General features: G+C 45.5%; 5 protein-coding genes and 5 non-coding genes across 13 annotated transcripts; 4 read left to right on the forward strand and 6 right to left on the reverse strand.

Annotated features, from left to right (window-relative positions):
- Positions 1 to 119: 119 nt before the first annotated feature.
- On the reverse strand, positions 120 to 191 carry Trnah-gug. The gene has a single exon. It is a non-coding gene; the product is annotated as a tRNA-His (tRNA).
- Positions 192 to 570: 379 nt separating this feature from the next.
- Trnah-gug lies at positions 571 to 642 on the reverse strand. Its single transcript has one exon. It is a non-coding gene; the product is annotated as a tRNA-His (tRNA).
- Positions 643 to 846: 204 nt separating this feature from the next.
- LOC108046193 lies at positions 847 to 1,901 on the reverse strand. The gene has a single exon (XM_017125772.2). The coding sequence runs from the start codon at positions 1,869 to 1,871 to the stop codon at positions 1,137 to 1,139; it is 735 nt and encodes a 244-aa protein (XP_016981261.1). The 5' UTR covers positions 1,872 to 1,901; the 3' UTR covers positions 847 to 1,136.
- Positions 1,902 to 2,172: 271 nt separating this feature from the next.
- On the forward strand, positions 2,173 to 2,244 carry Trnah-gug. Its single transcript has one exon. It is a non-coding gene; the product is annotated as a tRNA-His (tRNA).
- A 1,059-nt stretch (positions 2,245 to 3,303) lies between these two features.
- On the forward strand, positions 3,304 to 3,375 carry Trnah-gug. Its single transcript has one exon. It is a non-coding gene; the product is annotated as a tRNA-His (tRNA).
- A 304-nt stretch (positions 3,376 to 3,679) lies between these two features.
- Positions 3,680 to 3,751, forward strand: Trnah-gug. Its single transcript has one exon. It is a non-coding gene; the product is annotated as a tRNA-His (tRNA).
- A 106-nt stretch (positions 3,752 to 3,857) lies between these two features.
- On the reverse strand, positions 3,858 to 11,675 carry LOC108046219 (Golgi-specific brefeldin A-resistance guanine nucleotide exchange factor 1). 3 transcript variants are annotated; one of them, XM_017125803.2, is made up of 10 exons: positions 11,245 to 11,674; positions 10,983 to 11,181; positions 9,945 to 10,930; positions 8,911 to 9,885; positions 8,636 to 8,844; positions 8,293 to 8,519; positions 7,006 to 8,236; positions 5,875 to 6,938; positions 5,098 to 5,429; positions 3,858 to 5,039 (listed from the first exon to the last, which is right to left on the reverse strand). In XM_017125803.2, exons 1-10 carry the CDS (start codon positions 11,344 to 11,346, stop codon positions 4,356 to 4,358), a joined length of 6,009 nt encoding a protein of 2,002 aa, XP_016981292.1. In that variant the 5' UTR covers positions 11,347 to 11,674; the 3' UTR covers positions 3,858 to 4,355. The 3 variants fall into 3 exon arrangements, with proteins under 3 accessions (XP_016981292.1, XP_016981294.1, XP_016981293.1); XM_017125805.2 differs by lacking the exons at positions 3,858 to 5,039; positions 5,098 to 5,429 and adding an exon at positions 5,524 to 5,822 and having other exon boundaries at positions 11,245 to 11,675; XM_017125804.2 differs by lacking the exons at positions 3,858 to 5,039; positions 5,098 to 5,429 and adding an exon at positions 5,524 to 5,825 and having other exon boundaries at positions 11,245 to 11,675.
- Positions 11,676 to 11,922: 247 nt separating this feature from the next.
- Positions 11,923 to 15,584, forward strand: LOC108046228 (protein HID1). 2 transcript variants are annotated; one of them, XM_017125815.1, is made up of 3 exons: positions 11,923 to 11,956; positions 12,036 to 13,358; positions 13,416 to 15,584. In XM_017125815.1, the coding sequence occupies exons 2-3, from the start codon at positions 12,116 to 12,118 to the stop codon at positions 14,684 to 14,686; spliced, it is 2,514 nt and encodes an 837-aa protein (XP_016981304.1). In that variant the 5' UTR covers positions 11,923 to 11,956; positions 12,036 to 12,115; the 3' UTR covers positions 14,687 to 15,584. The 2 variants fall into 2 exon arrangements, with proteins under 2 accessions (XP_016981304.1, XP_016981303.1); XM_017125814.2 differs by having other exon boundaries at positions 11,935 to 13,358.
- Positions 15,585 to 15,590: 6 nt separating this feature from the next.
- LOC108046229 (translation initiation factor IF-3, mitochondrial) lies at positions 15,591 to 16,960 on the reverse strand. The gene is made up of 2 exons (XM_017125816.2): positions 16,439 to 16,960; positions 15,591 to 16,385 (listed from the first exon to the last, which is right to left on the reverse strand). The coding sequence occupies exons 1-2, from the start codon at positions 16,750 to 16,752 to the stop codon at positions 16,001 to 16,003; spliced, it is 699 nt and encodes a 232-aa protein (XP_016981305.1). The 5' UTR covers positions 16,753 to 16,960; the 3' UTR covers positions 15,591 to 16,000.
- A 139-nt stretch (positions 16,961 to 17,099) lies between these two features.
- Positions 17,100 to 20,254, reverse strand: LOC108046250 (spondin-1). The gene is made up of 6 exons (XM_017125856.2): positions 20,023 to 20,254; positions 19,400 to 19,794; positions 19,128 to 19,340; positions 18,812 to 19,066; positions 18,583 to 18,754; positions 17,100 to 18,530 (listed from the first exon to the last, which is right to left on the reverse strand). Exons 1-6 carry the CDS (start codon positions 20,210 to 20,212, stop codon positions 17,242 to 17,244), a joined length of 2,514 nt encoding a protein of 837 aa, XP_016981345.1. The 5' UTR covers positions 20,213 to 20,254; the 3' UTR covers positions 17,100 to 17,241.
- Positions 20,255 to 20,266: the final 12 nt, after the last annotated feature.

A 20,266-nucleotide genomic window follows, 5' to 3' on the forward strand; every position in this document is an offset into this window, starting at 1 on the left:
TTGATCCTAAGCCAACGGATTTGTGTTGATTGGCTGAAAACTCAACAGGTTTTATGTAAGAAAAAAAAAAATATTGGTTAAAAAATTTCCCGACTCCGTGACAATGCATGTTGAAGCATTGCCGTGACCAGGATTCGAACCTGGGTTACCACGGCCACAACGTGGGGTCCTAACCACTAGACGATCACGGCTACGTCGGGTTGTGGGACAAGGCCTTCCAAAATCGCAGCTGGTCACCTGATGGTCCACAATAATTAGCAAAAGAAAATGAAAGAAAATGTAAGATCTTTGTTTAACAATTAGCAGAAATGTAATTGATATATGTATCTTCAGGGTTTGTCCAAAATCAGACCAAACTTTTAAAAGTATAACTAACGCCGAGATGACCGTTTCAACGTTAGCGTTAGAAAATCAAGATCTTTGAGACATGGACTTGAAAAAAACGATGTATATAATAAGGGACCGAGCGGTAATATAACAATTATCTTAAGCCCAAAAAAAAAATGTTAACAAAAATTAAAACAAATACAAAAAAAAATCCCGACTCCGTGACAATGTTTGTTTCAACATTGCCGTGACCAGGATTCGAACCTGGGTTACCACGGCCACAACGTGGGGTCCTAACCACTAGACGATCACGGCTACGCCGGGTGATGACGGACGGCGGTCAAATGACTGCCTTCACCGCCGTGCGCAAAAAATTACAACAAACCCAAGTTTGCGCATACTTTATATACTATGTTAGGAACAACAAAGCCACAATATCTATTAACATTACATTAATATATATCAATTTTTGATATCTCTTCATCTGGTGATTAAATCTGAACATTCAAAAAATAAAAATAAATTGGTATGGACTTTTAAATTTATTACAAAATGTTTTTATTTATTGACATAATCTTGAGCGCATACTGTTCTCGTTCCCTACAAAAAATTAGTTTATTTTCGAGTTTAATTTTACTATTTCATTTGTGTTTTTAGTACAGAATGTCATAATTTTTGTAGTTTCATATTTGTACAAACTTCTTAAAGTGCTATTGACTTAAATAAAAGAGTTGTTTTTAATCTATTCAGTATTAATAATTTTACATTATTTTTCAATTTTAATACCAACCATGAGATATAAAGCTGATTTAAGTCTGAGGCTTTCCTTTCAAAGCTCCCTTGCCGGATCCTTTTTGGCTGCTGACGGATGCGGTTGGAACAGCAGTGGATGAAGTGGGGTTCCCGCGATCCCGACGCTGCTTGACGCGCTCACGGAACTGGACTCGGAGCGTATCCATGGGAGTGTTGAGAGCGAAGTTCATGTCCGGAAGCTGGTAGGTGGCCAGCAGGAAGTTGCAGCGCACTCGTTCGTTGGCGATCTGTTTTATGAGCTCCTGCATCTCCTCGCTCTGCACCAGATTCCTAATGGCCGTGCTCACCTTGTCCTGCGAGTTCGACGAGTCCGTCTCCAACTTGGGTTGCTTGGGGGCTTTAGAGTCTCCTCTCTCACCCGCCTCCAGAGCAACCGACTCGAACTGGAGGTCAGGACTTATGCGTCTGGCGCCATGCTGGCTCTTCCTGGCCCTGTGGCGTCCGGCTTTACCGCTCACATCTGCCGAGGTGCTTGGTGATGTGCCCGTCTTATCCGAGGAGGAAGGGGATGTTGAATCCGGACCAAAAATCGAGATTTTAGGACTACCCGCCGAATCCGGTTCCGTTCTGTCAACGATTGTTGTTTTAGGGGTGTGTTCCTTGCATATTTTGGTTTTGGCGCTGGAACCTCTGGGGGGTGTCTTACACCGTTTCGGACCCATCTTCTCGTCAACTTCACTCGACGATTCCTCGTCGGAATCTGGGATTTCTATAGCTTTATAGTTGCTCATTGTTTTTTCTCTTTTTGCAAAAACAGCTGTTTAAAGGCAGTGCTTAATAACAATCGAAAAGTGTTGGGTAACGTGTGTTAAGTTTGTCGCCACCTGGCGTTCGATTTATCAATAAAACTGTTTACGTTTTTTGAGCAAAAATTATTACATTGTTATTGAAACTCTTCTTTTTTTGCTTGTACATACTATTTCTTTTACAATTTGCGTTCTTATAAGGTCAATCTATACTTTCAATGAGGGGATCTCCAACACTGGAGCTTAGATTTGGTTTCTGGCCGCAAACAATCAACAGCCTGTCGTAGCCGTGATCGTCTAGTGGTTAGGACCCCACGTTGTGGCCGTGGTAACCCAGGTTCGAATCCTGGTCACGGCAATGTTGAAACAAACATTGTCACGGAGATGGGCTTTTTTTTCTAGAAAAAAATAAAGTAATTAATATTATAATAGACAATGTTTAAAACATAATAGTCTAACTTTTTATTTCTGATCAATATAACTAGTTGACAAAGCCATGCCCTTATGTTTATTTGCCGTATGCAAGCTCAGTTTAAAAGCAAGAGACATGTTATTTTTGCAATTATCGAGAAAGTTTATATTTAGTATATTTATTATATTCAAGGTTATAATAAAAGTTAAATTTTGACTCCCAACACTTAGGAATAAATAATCTTTAGTACAATCTGACTTTTTAACGTTAATATACTTGTCAAATTAACATTGGTGAAAAGGTCTTACTATGCACAGTGGGACAGAAAGTTAAATTTTTGTCACAAATTTTGTAATTTTTTTCCTAAGAGCGGAAACTATGCGTATGGATTTTAAAGGATATAGCTTTTTAACGAACTACAAATAATAAAGTCAAAATAGATATTGTATATCTAAAAATAGGAACAAGATTCAATCCATTTCAATACACAATTAAGTGTAAGAAATATAACCTAAGATAAGTAAAATGGTTAAAAAATAATTTATAAAAATTCAGAAACGTTGTATTTTGGTGCCTGCAATTTTTAAAGATAATATAAATGGCTTCCAAATTCCGCACGTTTCTACTATAATTAAAAATAATTCTTCTAAAGTAGTTTTGTTCGAGTCGTGACAAAATTCGTGTCTTGGGTGTTTGACTATAGCTTAAAAAGTGAACGGCCGAATGAAACGCCCAGTGAAAGGCATCTGACCATGGCATTTTGCAATAATTAACCGGACTTTATAATTTAATTGCATACCATTTTTTTTCTTTTATAAGTAAACCATTTCTCGAAAAATACTTATAAATTTAAGGTCGTCATAATTTTTAAAATAAATAATAAATAAAAACAATCTTCTGTTACAATCTACGTTTTTTATAGCTTTTTAAGATTGTTGGGATTGAAGTCGCGACTGATTTCTTTGAAAGCTGTCATTTGACCGCCGTCCTTCATCACCCGGCGTAGCCGTGATCGTCTAGTGGTTAGGACCCCACGTTGTGGCCGTGGTAACCCAGGTTCGAATCCTGGTCACGGCAATGTTGAAACAAACATTGTCACGGAGTCGGGTATTTTTTTTATTTGCTTTAATATTTGTTGAAGTTTTTTTTGGGGTTTAAGCCCTAAAGATATATTTGTCCGCCCATCGTCTTAATGTTAAACATTGACTATTTTGTAATCTTCCATAAAGCGATCTTTGAATTTGCTTTTTTTTTTGCTAATTATTGTAGACCACCAAGTGAGCAGCTGCGATTTTGGAATGCCATTTTCTTTTGCTAATTATTATAGACCATCAGGTGACCAGCTGCGATTTTGGAAGACCTGATCCAACAACCCGACGTAGCCGTGATCGTCTAGTGGTTAGGACCCCACGTTGTGGCCGTGGTAACCCAGGTTCGAATCCTGGTCACGGCAATGCTATAATACGCATTGTCACGGAGTCGGGAAATTTTTTTTTACCAGTTTTTGAAAACTTTTCACCCATGAACATTAAAATTTCTTTGCTGAATTTAAAGATCTATTTCACTTGTCTCACCGATACAGGATATATATTTTATTTCTTTTAAACTTAGATTTTTAACAGTAACCCAGGTTTGATCCTTGATATTGCCATTCTATTTTCCCCAAAACTTCAAAAAAGTACGTTATAGCATTATTTGATACATCTGTGCATATTTTGGTTTATATATTTTTAATTTTGATTATTTACAGTTTGCCTCTTTGCATAACATACAGAAGATATAATTATTTAATTATCATAAATTAAACTATTTGAATTACTAAAGCTTATACGGGTTCTGCTGGAAATTGCATCTGGATTTGTGATTTAATGTTATTCTTCAGATAGCATAATAAACACGCGCTCGGGCGGAATGTGAATCCACTTTACTTGGGGCGACATAAATAACAAGAAACAAATTGACACAATTTTGTATTAATAATTACGAAGCTAGCCATTTTCTACAACAAAGGATACAAAATAAAAAGGTCAGGTTAAATTATCTTTTCACACTCCTCTTCACTGCTGGCCGTAGAGCAGCTCCGATCCGGGTGGTATGCTACTGGGATCCACATTTACATTAAAGTAGTTGGCTGGCGTGGCAACGGCGGGAAATGCGGTGGCCATTCCTGGGCCCTGCTGGTGTTGTTGCTGCTGCTGTTGCTGCTGGGGATTTTGTTGCAACGTTAGGTTGTAGGGATTTTGCACATATTCCTGATAGATGTCTGCTGCCGGTCCGGCTCCACCGGTCGTGGCCTGAGCCTCGAATACGGGTGCAAAGCTGTGGACAAGGGATGCCTGTGGCATTTTAGGCAGCGAGGGATAAGCATTTCCGGCCAGCAGATGACTAATTGGCACATTGATGGCAGGATCGCTGGTTTGAGCTGTCAACTGTTGCTGTTGAGCCTGAAGCTGCTGGTAGTACTGTTGGTAGAACAGTTGCTGCTGTTGCTCCAACTGTTCCGCAGCAGTTTCCGATGCCATGGGCACCTCAATGGCGTAACTATTATACGTATTGTTGGTGGTCACGATATTCGTCTGGTGCACAATTGGAACGGGCGGGTCCGCCTCTTGAGGGCTCTGCATGGGCGAGGTGGTAGTGGCCTGCACTACAGCAGCAGTTGCCTCATTCACCAGATCCGGCAGCAATGTGCTGGGTTGCGGGTCCGTCGCCACCGGCTGATGCGGAGGAACAATCAGGGGCTGTCAAATAAATAAAAAATATTAAATAATATACTTAATTTATTTCCTCGAAACCCACCTGGGCGAATACAAAACTAGGCGGCTGCTGTAGTGCATCTGCCATAGGTGGCTGCAGAATAATACTCCGCCTCGGCGATTCCACGGGAGACACCAGGTTGGGGGTAGCTGCCGCCGTACTAGATGCACTCGTTATTAACTCGTTGGAGTAAGCCTCGACTTGGTTGGTCAAGATGGGCGCAGCTGGCACCAAATAGGGTGCACTCGTTACCGACTCGTTACCCAAAGTCTGGACTTGGCTGGGCAAAATTGCCACCGCTGGTACCTGCTGCTGGGGAACGGGAACCACAGCTGCCACAGGAGCTGGGTTCGTTAGGGTCTGTGCACGTTTGCCTGCAAGATGGAGCATATAAATGGGTACCATAACTATTTAATTTGTATACAAATATAAAGAGCGCGTTTGCCTGCAAGATGGAGCATATACATGGGTACCATAACTATTTAATTTGTATAAAAATATAAAGACAAAAAGAGGAAGTCTAAATAAAAAAAAAACTATTCAATTCTTTTTGCCAAATCCCTTGAGGACCTTCAGCTTGGATCTGAACTTAGCCCAGGGTTTCTTGCGCTGCTTGGCTGGAAGGGTCTCACTTTTGGCTGTTACCGTGGGGGAAATCTTGAGACAATGGCTATAAAGCGGCAGGGTTAAGGACTGCTCGATTGTGCCCAGGGAAGGGGCGTATCTAATCTGCGTAAAGTCCAGCGAGATCGCTGGAGAAATTAAGTCTGCTGGTAGGGTAAAAGGTTAAGAGTATTCTACTACGACCGTGTAACACACCTTCATCGCGGAAGAGTTCCTCCTTAAGATTTGGCAGGAATTCACCGATTCGCCGCCAGGTTAGCTCCCAAAGAGCCTGCTGCAGACTGCCATCCTGATTGTGGAAAACTCGCACCGAATGCATCACCAGCAGCATGTTCTTCAGTATTTCTTGCATCTGCTCTGACAGCGTATCCGATCCCACCTTCATAAAGCGCTCAATGTAGTCCAATATATCCAGCCAGAGCTCATTGAAGGCATTTCCTAGTTCGATTAGCGTGGTTAGATGCTGCAGGAACACCTTGGACATGATGGTAGCCGTCCGAATGCGTGACTCCTCTAGAAGAGAGGCATCCAGTTGCCCAGATGCACTGCTCTCTGGCAGCAGTTCGTTCAACAGGGGAAACAGCACCTGGTGGAAACAGGAGCACCATTCTGTGCCGGACAACGTCTGCAGATCGTGCACCAACAATGCCCGCTGCTGCAGGCACGAAATGGCATGGGTGCGCACCTCTCGCCGCCGATCCATGGCCAGTCTGGCAATGCCCTGCAGCAATGGGCACCAGCCAGGTGACCACAAAGCTGCCGATTGTGGGACTGTGCATCCTTCCTCCGCCCACCAGCGGAATATCTGTGCCGTCCGCGTGTACAACGTATACATCAGGTCTAGCAGTTGAATGGACAACTGCTCGTAGCGCTGGGCTAGATCCTCTTGCTCTGCCGCACTCCCATGTCCCTGGTTGTCGGCTGTGTCGCCGGTCAGAAGCAAAAGATTACTGCTCGAGGCGGAGGAAGCCATGCCACCTGGCTTGCGATCGCTGCGCTTCTTAGCACTTCGCTGTTTGGCCGCCGTCTCCAGCTTTCGGCGCTGTCGAATCCCTCCATCCCGGCAGGCCTCCACAAAGATGCGGATGCAGCGAACGCAGGCCTCAAAGTTGTAGGGCGTGATGTGGGCCACACTCCGTACAATGAAGGCAAGCGAGTCCCAGCACTTGAACAAAGCAAACGGTGCGTGGTCTAGTAACTGACAACTGAAGATTAGCGTGTTAACCGGGGGAGAACTGGAACTTGGTGGAGACTGGGGTCTGCAAAAAATATTTAATCTGATTAAAGACATTTCTAACAGTCTTTTGTTAGATCAGTAAAACTCACCGGGAGGCCGTGGTCAGTTCACTGTCCTTGTTGTTGACCAGAATCCAGTTCTCGGCACTTGGACTGGAGGCACCGGGTGCTGCTGATGCCTTGGTGAGCTCGGAATCCGAGGTGTATCCACGCTCCGGTGCAGTAGATGCGTCTTCCTCGCCACTTAAGGCGCCATCAGACTTAGCGCTACCGTTGGGCGGTAGTGGCAGCTGGGCATCATCATAGCTGGGTGGGACAGCTCCGGCTCCCACGCACTCCAGGAGATTGAAGATAATCTGCCAATCCTGCTCGGAATGGATATTCTGGGCCGAGGTCTTGAGCAGTTCGTAGATTCCAATTGAAATTTGTTTAGAGATGCGCAACAGCAATGCAGGCTTCAGCATCAGCAGCATTTTCAAGGACTGGAGGACAATTGGGCACAGCTCCTCGTTTCGCATCAAATAGATAGCTAATTTAAGAACCGCTACAATGCAACGGTTTAGCAGGTAATCGTAGCCACAGGAAGCACTTCCCATGAGAAGGAGATACATCTGATCTCGCACCGCTGGCCACAACGGGATCATGCGGTCCCGGTTGTGAACAACAATCTTCACCAGAAACTCCATCCAAAAGACAGTTTGATCTTCGGCGTACGTTAGACCAATTGATTTGTGTCCTTGGGGTGCTTTCAGCAGACTAAGAACACATTTAAGCAACTCCTGCAGGGACTCTAGTTGCACAAACTTTGATTCCTGAAGCATTTGATCCAGCTGGCACTCTTTAATGCACTTGCGTCCAAGCTTAATAAAGTCCTGCTCTTCGTACGTTGGTTCTCGCTGACCCTCTGAACTAATGAAAGAGTACAGGCTGGAGAACAGCCCTGATTCTTGCTTCTCGCGAGGCTTTTCCAGGATCAACAAGGCCTTTCCGTTTGCCTCGCAGAAGTCTTCGACTTCAATCAGGGTTTTTGGGAGTAGTTTCAGACGGAAAAGCTGCAGATATAGGTCCAGAATGTGCTTCCAGCTCTCCCTCAAACAGTCGCCATAGTCATGAACCAATAAGAACACCGTTCTCATTGCCGCCTGAGCTTTTCCATTCAATCCAAAGTTTACAGCTTGCTGAATCTCATTGATTGCCGGTGCGGGCTCATGCTGTTCGACGCTGCTTAGTAGCGTCGTGAACTTGCAGAGAGTCAAAACTAGGGCATCGAAGTCCGAATGAAGATTATAGTGAGCTGATATAGCAGCGGACTTACTGAAACCTACAATTAATATTTTAAGTAAAAAAGGAAAGATGGAATACTATAACTTCACTCACCTGCAAGCGTTTTTTGGGAGCCTGATTCAGTGTTCTTGTCAAACATAAAGCTTAAAGCGCTAAGGGAGGCGCCCCATACAATATTGAAGATCTCAACGTCGTAGGACGCATCGTGGACATAGTGGAAATGACCATCATGGGTGTCGCCTCGACGAAGCAAGACTTTCCATTGATAATTTTCACGCACCAAGCCCGTTTGCTCGGCTGGCATTACGATCTCTTCAGTCCTGAAATATATTAAAGCAAAAAGTGAATTAGAAAATGATCTATAATAATAATTATTATAACTATATATTTAATAACAATAATATATATTATTATAGCAATATATAATAAAACTTACTTAATGGCATTGAAGACTTGCGCCAACATATTCTGATCAAAATCTTCGCCGCCATTGAGACCCCGCAAATTCTTGGTGAAATCCTCCAGTGTCATTGGAACATTTAGACGCTTGGCATTTGAATTGTGTTGATCCATGTTTAGCATGATGATGGCATAGGCCAAGCGAAAGGCTGCATCAACGTTGGCAAATGGCTCCTTGTTTTGGGTCTAAGTTAGAGAAAAATAAATAATTAATATGATAGCCTCCAAGCAGTTTTTAGTAATTATACTTACATGCCAATGATCAGAGAAGTGTTCCAGCACCAGGAAGATCAACGGAGCCTCTCCAGGCAATCTAAAAGTCTCCAGATAAAGCCGAAGTGCTTGATCTACTCGAAGGCCGGTGAAATCGAAGGAGTCTACAAAGTTAATCAGGATTTTCGAGTCAACGTTCTTTTTCTTTGAGATATATTCGCCAATCATTTTCTTATCCAGGCCGGGATTCTCACGAAGGAATAGGGCCACCTGCATGGGATCAAGCTCGGCATTAAGTATGCCATGCTCCTGCAGGTATTGGACACCCTTCTCGGGACGCTGATTAAAGCGCTCAGTACCCTGTGATAGCAAACGCTTTTTCTGTTTGACATTTGCAAGCTGTTCAGTGGTTATGCCCACTCCATCACCTGATTGCAATCGCAAACGCTGTGAACTAGTGTTTATAAAGTTGGCTATATTTTCCACTTGCTCCTCTACAACGACGCCATTTCCAGAATCGATTACTATTCCCTCCAATCCGCTGTTGTGCCGTGAATGACGACTTCCGCCAGTTGCTGGAGCAGGCTCTGGCAAGGATTCCCTGTTGTTGCTGTTCTTGGCTGCTGCACAGTTCCGCTCGATGCTATCGATTACACTAATAAGCGTATCCATCGAGATGATGTGGGTGCTATAAACGGCATTGGTTGCTGACAGTGTGTACTTGCTCAGCAAGTTGGTCAGACTCTCAAACATATCCGTGCAATACAAGTCGCAATCGTAGTTGATATACAGTTCGGTAACAAAGCCGGGAATACGCCACAACTGCAGTAGATTGTCAAGAGCTAACTCTCGCATTTCGTAGGGCGTCTTGGGATTATCGCTGGCAATGATTTCACTTAGCTTCCGGAGGTAGCCCTCTAGCTGAAACTTGAGATGTCCACGAAGCGACTCAAAAAGCAGGAAGCAGAGCTGTAGATTAGCAGCAAAAATGCTTAGGCGCTCTGAGCTGAGAAGCTGTTGAAAAAAAAGAGTTTTAGTTGGTTTAATCATTGTAGAGAAGAATAGTTACTTACAGATATTAGATTCCTACACAAATCATCCTTAACCAGCTCCAGCAAGCCTTCATACTTTCCAATATTATCGGCAGCCACTTCAAAAGCAACTGTGAGCAGGCTCAAGCCCGTGTGTGTCATGCTGTCCGAGTTGTGCTCGTCCTTGGGTTTGCAGATTATTATGAGGAAACGAAACAGCTCCTGGATGAAGGGAAGGCCGTAGGGCGAGAGTGTAGCGGCATCCTGATCGGTGGATTGTTGTGTAAAACGAACGCCCACCGAGTTGATGTACTCGCTGCTGTTTGCCTCGGTCAGGGTGCTGGATCTTTCACCCGCTTCGCCAACCAACAAAGGATCCGTATCGGCAGGATCTACTTGAATGACAGGTGCATCTGAAGCAGCGGTTTCTTCTACCTCCAAACTCGCAGTTGTGGTCGGTGTCTGCGTGATCTTGCCCTGCATGTCCAGAATATTTCCCGCTGGACTGGCGGGCGTGGTGGCCAGTATGGGTGCCTTTAGATGGCCTGGAACTGCCAGGTTGGCAGATTGCGGTGTCTGTGGAGGATCCTCTACTGTCGAGGATTTTCTGGGGGCAGCTGGTGCAGGTTGCACAGCCTTTCGCTTCAGCTTTTCTTGAGTAGCTCCACTGGCAGCATCGCCAATGTTTAATCGCTTCTGAAGCATGGTGTCACTTCGCTCCTCGGCGAATTGCGGCAAACGCATAAAGAAAAGCAACACCATATCCTTGAGCGACTGTTCCGCTGAGCGACGCAACAACTCACTCAGCCTTGCCTCGAAACAGATCTTGAAGCAACTGAGCATCACCTCGCACATCGTCTCATTGCTAACGGCAGCTCCCTCGGGACTCCGGATGAGGGTGTGCAGCACTTCAATAACCCGCATGAAGGTGACGCTATCCGAGGACTGATCGGTGCCCATAAACCGGGCATGTGTCACAGCATCGGCAATGCGTTCCACGATGTCGGCCAGATTTGGAGATGTGGGATCTGTGGATTAGCAATGAATGAAAAAAATGAGCGAGGAATGTTATCATCTTACCTATGAGCCCATATGACAAGAATTTATTAACCGAGGCCAGGGCCAGACTAGTTAGCGGACCCGTGGTGTCCGCCGTGCGAATCACTTCCAGAAATGGAGCCAGGAACACTTGCGGCTCGATCAGGCGCAGATCCTCGATGCGATTCAGATCCTGTTTGAGGTCAATGAACATCTTCAGTAACGAGTCCTTCTCGTCGTCCTGTGGGTAGGAATTAAAGGGTATTACTACTGGCGACCAGGGGCCATTAGATCCATTAGTTACCACGTAGGCTGTGGCATTCCAACGGGTTCCACGTCGCATGGCGGTCATCAGGGTGGCCATCTCGCCCCGCACCACATAGATGCCATTGCCCGGAAGCGCCATTGTGTCCGGGTCTTTCTCTACGGATCTTCGACGGCAGCTAGTTGGCTTCCAGCGCTAGCGCAGAAAATTGCAATTTTGTGGGGCAGGGCAGCTCCTCCTCCTCGCCTTCGACCTTCGCATATGTTTTGGCACTCGCAACTTGCCCACTCGCACTCTCTCGCAGCCACGGATGAAGCTCGGAACACTTTCTAGTTACACATGTCCCCTAAACTTAATTAAACGAACTTGTTGGCTGCTAATTTTTGGTGACGTTTACGTGTCGTTTGTTCTTGTGTGCAGTCCGAATATTTTGCACGAACGTCTTCCAACACCGGCAGTCGCTCCCTTCGCAACACTGGCACTGCCGGCGATGCCAACTCGATGCGTAATTTTCGAAAGCTTAGCGATAGTGATTATTATACATATGCAATCACATTTTAAACATTTAATTCTAAGCGATCTTAAATTAAAATTTAGTTCTTAATCAAAGATTTCAAAGACTCAAAAGTTAAAAAATGTTGAACCATATAGTCCGACGTCTATTGATTAAATATATTTAATACAGTCACGCACTCATCTCTATTCGTGAGTTCTTAGCCCATCTCCAAGTTACACTGGCGATTGCTTGGCAGTGCGTAGGCGAATTTCTAATTTCTTCGATTTTCTAAACAGAAACGTATTAAATTAAATGCCAAGGGCTCTTGTTTCAGACCACTGCGTACACTTCTGAGGGACCGAGCACGGGGCAGGTGGATTTAAGGGATACCAAAGCAGCCGAAACCCGAACAATATGGGAAACACGGACTCAAAGTTAAACTTTCGCAAAGCGATTGTGCAGCTGACGCAGAAGAATCAGAAGATAGACCCCAGCGACGAGCAGTTTTGGGAGCAGTTTTGGCAGGGTCACCAGACGACGCTGGAGGATGTTTTCGCGCTGGTCACCTCAAACGAGATTCGTCAGATTCGGAACGAAAATCCGGCTAACCTGGCCACTTTGTGCTACAAGGCGGTGGAAAAGTTAGCCCAGGCAGTGGACAGCAGCTGTCGCACGCAGGCGGAACAGCAGTGCGTCCTGAATTGCGTTCGTCTGCTCGTCCGGTGCCTGCCCTACATCTTCGAGGACGACAAGTGGCGCGACTTTTTCTGGAGCAGCCTGCCATCGCAGGAAAAGACCATGCCGTTGGCACAATCGCTGCTGAATGCCACCTGTGATTTGCTATTCTGTCCGGACTTTACGGTCACGGCCACCCGGCGGACGGGTCCGGAGAAGGCAGAGGAGCTGGCCAACATTGATAGCTGTGAGTACATCTGGGAGGCGGGCGTGGGATTTGCCCAATCGCCGCCCCACAACGCCCAAATGGAGCGGAGGCGAACGGAGCTGCTAAAGCTATTGCTCACCTGCTTCTCAGAGCCCATGTACCGATCACCGCAGCAGTCCGAGGAGCCCAACAAGTGGATAGCCTATTTCACCTCCGCCGACAATCGACACGCCCTGCCATTGTTTACCTCGTTCCTGAACACAGTGTGCTCTTATGATCCGGTGGGATTCGGTGTGCCCTACAATCACCTTTTGTTTGCGGATACCACGGAGCCACTGGTAGAAGCCTGTCTGCAGCTACTTATTGTCACCTTAGATCACGACATGGTGGTGCAGCAGCAACTTACCCAACCCGGTCAGGCTTCCTATGACGAGGGAAACTCCGGCGACAACTTGTTTATCAACTACCTATCTCGTGTTCACCGGGACGAGGACTTTCATTTTGTGCTTAAGGGCATCACTCGCCTTCTAAACAACCCTCTAGTGCAGAACTACTTGCCCAACTCCACGAAGCGGTTGCATTGTCACCAGGAGCTGCTTATTCTATTTTGGAAAATATGCGACTATAACAAAAAGTTTCTTTATTTCGTGCTGAAGAGCTCTGATGTCCTGGATATACTTATTCCTATACTGTATCATCTAAACTACTCTCGCGCGGACCAATCTCGAGTGGGTCTGATGCACATTGGTGTTTTCATACTGTTGCTGCTATCGGGTGAGTCATTTTCACATTGTGGTGGACTTAATGAATTGAATTCAAATTTATTCATAGGTGAACGAAACTTTGGAGTTCGCCTGAACAAAGCTTACTCCGCCACCGTACCCATGGATATACCTGTGTTTACTGGAACCCATGCCGATTTACTTATCACGGTGTTCCATAAAATTATTGCCACTGGCCATCAACGATTGCAGCCCCTTTTTGATTGCCTGCTGACCATTCTGGTTAATGTGTCGCCCTATCTGAAAACCCTGTCAATGGTAGCCAGTGTAAAGCTACTACATCTCCTGGAGGCCTTCAGCACACCTTGGTTTTTGCTATCGGCACCCAGCAATCATCATTTGGTGTTTTTCTTGCTGGAGATATTCAACAACATTATACAGTACCAGTTCGATGGCAACTCGAATCTAGTCTACACCATCATCCGCAAACGTCATGTGTTTCATGCCATGGCGAATCTCCCAACCGATATGGCTGGAATAGCTAAGTGCCTGAGTGGTCGCAAAACATGTGGAAAGTTCAATTTGCCGCGGGTTCCGCAAAGGAGAACTGCAGCTGTTTCGCAGGAGCTGCCCTCGGCCCATGTGCCGGAGGAGTACAACGAAGAAGATGAGGATGAGGACGAGGAGGACATCATAAATGAAGAGCCCAAGGCGGAAGAGGACCTTGAATCGGAGACAGAGTCCCATGAGCGGTCTCAGACGGGAGAGCCACAGTCGGACGTTCTCACGGCCCAGCCAGCTGAACCGGGAACCCTTAAGGCCTCCTTGTTGGACACACCAGGAATCAGCCAGATGACGGAGCGAGAGCAGGCCCATCCAAATGACAAGCCGAAGGCAGAGGATTCCACAGAAATTGTGCCCTACGACAGGTCTGCTGCATCGACACCAACTGGCGAACGCAAGTCCAACTCCCCCACGGAGTTGTCACGTCTGTCGGTGGCACACAGAGGCAGCATTCGCATGGTGCCGGGAGAGGGCGATCGGTGGACACCTACGCCTGAGTGGATCGTCTCCTGGCGTTCAAAACTGCCGCTGCAGACCATCATGCGACTGCTGCAGGTCCTAGTGCCGCAGGTTGAGAAGATCTGCATTGATAAGGGACTGACCGACGAATCGGAGATCCTAAAGTTTTTGCAGCACGGAACGTTGGTGGGATTGCTACCTGTTCCGCATCCCATTCTCATCCGGAAGTACCAGGCCAATGCGGGGACCACGGCCTGGTTCCGGACCTACATCTGGGGAGTCATCTACCTGCGCAACGTGGATCCGGCCATTTGGTACGATACGGAGGTGAAGCTCTTCGAGATTCAACGCGTCTAGGTTAGTATGTGGAGACCAAACCAAACAGCAGCGAACCCGTAGCTCACACGCTTTGGCATTTATTGTAGTTAATTTATTTAGTGCATATTTCATTCCAAAAGTCTTTGTGAAAAAAATCAATGTATAATGAATTACCTTTATGTCTGCTTATCGGTCCCCATGTCTTTCGATTTTGTGTCGACGCGAACCACCCAAAATGAGGCTTATCAGTTGTAACGATATAGCGTGAGTTCTTTTTAACTGATTTGTTATCGGCTTTTAGCATTGATATTTAATTGCTTTTCCTAGTTTATTAATTTATAGAGCTCTCCAAAATAGTGTAAGCACAAAGTGCTTGTATTTTAGTTGAAGACTAAATTACTTAAAAGTTATTATATTTTATTTTCTAATATTTGAAACATAATGTTCCTTGTGCCGTATTTTTTAATAATTTATTATTTTAATTTAACATTCGTTAACATACTATTGTATTTTAAATGCAAAACTGAGAAATTTACTGCTATAATCGTGCAAATGCTTCTGATAACCGTTGAACTTAAAAATAAACATAATAAATATAACTTCCCACACATTCATGATTCAAGATGTTGATTTTTTTCAGAATTCGAATACAAAAATTCTGTAATTTTGTAGTTGCTATAATTGACACCAAAAAAAGCTTTAGCGGCTTTTGTAATTAATAGAAAACTTTAGTTGAGTCATATGATCTGCTTTTTAAACCTAATTAAACTTAGAATTTAATAAAAATGTAATAATTTAATGTCTAGGTGTGCTTAAACTATGTATACAAATATAAATGATATATCTTTAAACAAAATACGAACTAAACCAATAGCACCTATACAAGACAGTTCATAAAAATCAATAAAGGAAATAAATCAGAATCCAAACAAATAAATAGAAGTTTTTGATTTGATAATATGGATTGAAAAAGCCAATACAATTTTATTTCATGGTGTTTTATTTATTAGGATTGTAAAATTTTGAGGTAAGAAGGTAACTTAAGTTATTTAAGCTCTAATCATGATCGTGTTCATGCAGATTATGTTCATGGTGGTGACTATGTCGATTCTTCTTTTTTTTCTTTTCTTGTTCCTCCTTTAGTTTTATTAAATGTTGATGCCAGTAGAAATATTTGAAAAAAAATAAGAGAAACAGTGTCACAATGGTGAAAATGGAAGAGATATTGACCTTGACGGGCTGTTTTTTCTTTCTCAAAACGAAGTGGCGGGCAGACATTGTGAAGGCTAAGTTCTGTGGGTTTGCCATTACCGTGCAGTGATTATGGCACATCCGAGGCAACGGCGATAGTTGTCAGGACTGGATGGCAGTAGGATTGGCTGGGGAAACAGGCGGCGGAGCTAATGGCATGATGCTGAACTTGATAAAGGATCCCTTGCTGCGCTTTTGCACTATTCTGCCTATCAATTGTGGCTCCTTGATGGTCTGTTCGATGGCTTTTACTATGCGGTCGGCGCTGCTCTCATCAGATCCGCTGGCATTGCCCTGAATGAGGATGCGAACTTCGTGCCTCTTGGCCAGCCACTTGGCAATGTTTTTGAGCCTCGAGGAGAGATCATGCTCCGTTATGCGGGCACCAATGGTTAGAGACTTTTCCGACTTTTTCTCCTTGGCCTTTTCGCTGGAGGATTTCGATTGCTCCGCATCATCCGACAGCATTTCGGAAGCGGTGACTAGTCTGTAAAGTATATGAACTTAATAATGATTGAAATCTGGGGTTATGATACCCACTTGAACATGGCTCTTCCTGTTTTGGCATCCGTTTGCTCGAGGCGCAACAGGTGCAGCTCCCGTCGTTTAGCCAGTTTCTGGGCCTCCTCCAATGTTGTTATGCTCATCGACTGATTCTGCTGGACGAGGGTTATCTTCTGGGCGGCTGTTCTGGGACTCCGGTTGTCTCTCGTCCTGGGTGCTCCGGGGTTTCCATTTCCACCTGCCGGCTTATGTGTTTGGGCCAAATTCCAGTAAATGGACAACGGGCGCAGATTTTGCGGATGCGTTGCTGCTGCCGTAGCATGTCTTATCATAAATCCCAAACGTTGCATGTTTGTTTTTCAATATTTACTCCTCCTATACTTTTGCTTTATTTTGTTTTTTCGCTTGTGCAATTTTTTTTGCCCAAGAGTTGCCAAGTTATGAAAAGTTAACAACAAAGAATTTTTATTTGGATCTAAATTAGTTTAATTTAAACCTTAATAATTTTGATTGTTGTGGGTTTGAAGTGCATAAAGTTTGCACTCTTTTTGACAGCTGTTCTCCCATGTAAAAATCAGCTGACACCAGAATGTGGTGTTTATGGCTGGAGTTATCGATAAGTCGAACTTACAACGACTGCGTCTATCGAATTTAAAAAATATGAATGTTTTATCTTTAGATTCAGAATTAACATATATACATGTTTATGTATTTATTGGGATTAAATTTGAAGCTTTATTTCTAGCCTGCAAACAGCAATGATTGAGATTATAAAGGTTTTAAGCCTTCCTTTCATATTTAAAATATATTTAAGTAATGGCTAATTATTAAAAGTAAGACTAATTTCTAGTGCGTTGCCTGTAACCGCCATAATTGCGTCTCCGACTCGAGCCACGTTTCATTTCCCTTTCCCGCTTCTCCTCTTGCCAAATCTCCCGAAGATTCACGCACTCGGGCGAACTGGTATGCTGCTGCTGCAGTGCAGCCATTTCCGGCTGGCGGCACTTCTCACAATCCTCCCATCGACTGAACTTGTTCACATTCTGGTCGCACGGATCCGCGGCATACAGCATGCACTCATCGGCACAGAAATTGTAGAACCAGAACTGGCCGGTAATCGTTTGATCCCGGCAACGTGGCTGCATCGTTCGCAACATCTGGAAGCAGCGATTGGATAGCGAGGAGTCCACTTCTCCTCCAACCATATCCTGGTTGCCATAATTGTTTGTCTTTTGCCATGGTTGCCTTGGTGAATAATCTTCAGGATCATCTAAGTTCGAGCCATACTTGTTGGCGGGCCTCTGTCGCTGCCAGGGAGATCGTTCCACATCCTCCAAGCGCGGATCACCGGGTCGTGGTTGCCCTGGCCAAGTGGGTCGCTCTGTCCTTGCTGGTGGATTGTAGGTTCCTTCGTTATCCGACTGCCTGTAGGGCGGAAGATCTCTTCCTGAATTCACCTGACGCTCTGGCTGCCTGTTTGTTGCCCAGTTTCCGGTGTTGCCTTTAAGGTTACCCACCTCAAAGCCATCAATATCTCCATTTCTTGGCTCATCGTATAGTCCAAAAGGATCTCTGTCCGGTTCGGGTTGTGGTCTATACATGTTACCTCCAGTGCGATCAGGAGAAGACTCTCCATAAGGAGTATCCCTGTCGCCATTGTAGGATCCGGGTATGTTACCAAGGCATGCTGTTCCGGAACATTTGCGTGTTTCCTGCAACTCCATGCGATGGACACTCTGGCACTGTTGTTCCACTTGGGGATTTAGGTACTGCCGCTGGCGCATCTCGTAACCTTCGCCACAGGTGACGCTGCAGGGGCTCCAGCTGCCCCACAAACTCAGCCGGCACTCTGCCGGCCGCTGTTGGCCTGCATTAAAGCCCCCGATTGCCGGCTCCAGATCCTCAAACTCTTCTGGGATTCGCATTGGACTATTTTGACCACATATTTCGCCCTGGCACTCCCGTTCCTCATACTGTGGCACATTGCAATCATAGACCTTGGCCAACTCCGGCTGCTTGTAGACACGTCTCCGGTACTGCATACCATCGCCACATTTGGAGGAGCAGTCGCTCCAGCTGGACCAAGGATGGGTGAGGCACTCGCGTGGAACATCTGGATCATTGTTAGCTGGAATTGTCATATGGTTAGTTAGGGTTTCCCAGCTTAAGACCCCACCTACAATCCTCATCCGCACATCTTCTCTCATAGATGCGAAGGCGCTTCACCGTGAGAATGGCCATTGGTTTCATGGGAGCTCCGGAGTCATCGTAGAAAGGTGAACGCGGGTCATTGGGAAAGTCGGAACGCATTCGTCTAATAACATCTGGCGGGACCTGTGGCTGATCTGCTGACTATTAAATCAAAACCAAATATTAATTTCCTATCAAGTACTATCAATATCATCCTACCGTATAGCTAGGACCCGCATCTGTGCCCACATCCCAGGGATACAGATTGATAACCTTCTCCTCCAACCATGTACAATTGCGCAGGCACAGCTCCAGACCAGTAACGCCCACTATCCAATCCGGAGAGGGTTCAATCTTGGAGGCGAAGGACACCATGTGATGAGTGGGATCCACTCGCACCGAGGCCATGGACTTGGTGCTCATGTTGGGATACGATGGTCCTCGTGCCTTGATAATGGTGCGTATTTTCTGATCCTGTGAAAGATTATCGATAACTTAGAGTCCTCCTCCGTAGGTATATGTATTATAGAGTCACCCGAAAATTAATGCTAAACTCCCGTTCCAGAAGACGAGAACTGCAGTGCTCAGCGTATTGCTTCATTGCCAAGCTGGCCAGTGCTCCGGACTCCCAGAACCGATAGTCGGAACTGTGCGAAGATCCTACAAGTTCACAGAAACGTGTCTCCCAATTCCGTGCAGGAAAGTATCTCGGATGCAGATTTCTGGACCAGACCCCTTCAAATGTAAGCTGTAAGACCGTAAAACAAGAAGGTAACTGGAACTTTTGTAAGTCTTTAAACAGCTTACTTCATAACGCGCCTCGTCGCAGGCGCAGCAGGGTACATCCACCGCAGGACTCGTTGGCTGGCTCTCCACATCATCGGTGACCTCCTCGCAGATGCGTCGCGTTAATCCTCCATCGTCCATGTGCCACACTTCGCGATGTTGCTGCACCGTGGCCCGGATCAGGATGCAGCCACTGCCTGGCTCACTGGGTGCCACCCAGGTCAAGTGTATGTGAGTCTTCGAATTGGTATTGGTGTTCTCCACCATGTTGATGCAGTTGGGACTGTAACGGGTCTCTATAAGATCGCTCAGCTCAAAGCGACCCAAGTCGTCCTGGTAGCTAAAGTCCCCATTTTCATTCTCCAGGGCAATGATGAAGCTAATGTAGCGGTGTCCATTGAATGCATTTAGAGAGACTGTAAGAAAAACACTCTGAGTTCCACAATACAAAACAAACCAAGCCGGGCCCTTATCGTCGACCTTGAATTTCAACGAATTCGCAAAGGTCCCAGATAAGCGCCACTTTTGTTTACTAAACAAAAAACATTGCGAAACTTGTGGAGACGCCTTGATAGGCCTTTCAAGAGATTCCAGCGGCAATCTCCCACGAAGTTCAAGCGCAAGGCCAATGAACTCGTTCTCACCGTTGTATTCCTGGCCGAGAATGTACGTTTCCGGATTGCCCGACACGCTTATCACGAAGTTCTCATCCACCGGGGATTTGGGCGAGGCCGTATTGGCCGGGCGGCGCGTGCAGATCAGGCTGTCGACTCTGCCGATCACCAGCGCCGCCAGAAGAAGCCCCACGAGAGGAGCAGGACCTGACCGCCACATGTGCTTTTGATTTGGGACCTCTCTAATCGTATAAATGAACCATTCGACGCGAGC

Source organism: Drosophila rhopaloa, unplaced genomic scaffold (genome assembly GCF_018152115.1).
Source record: "Drosophila rhopaloa isolate 14029-0021.01 unplaced genomic scaffold, ASM1815211v1 contig_115, whole genome shotgun sequence".
NCBI lineage: Eukaryota > Metazoa > Arthropoda > Insecta > Diptera > Drosophilidae > Drosophila > Drosophila rhopaloa.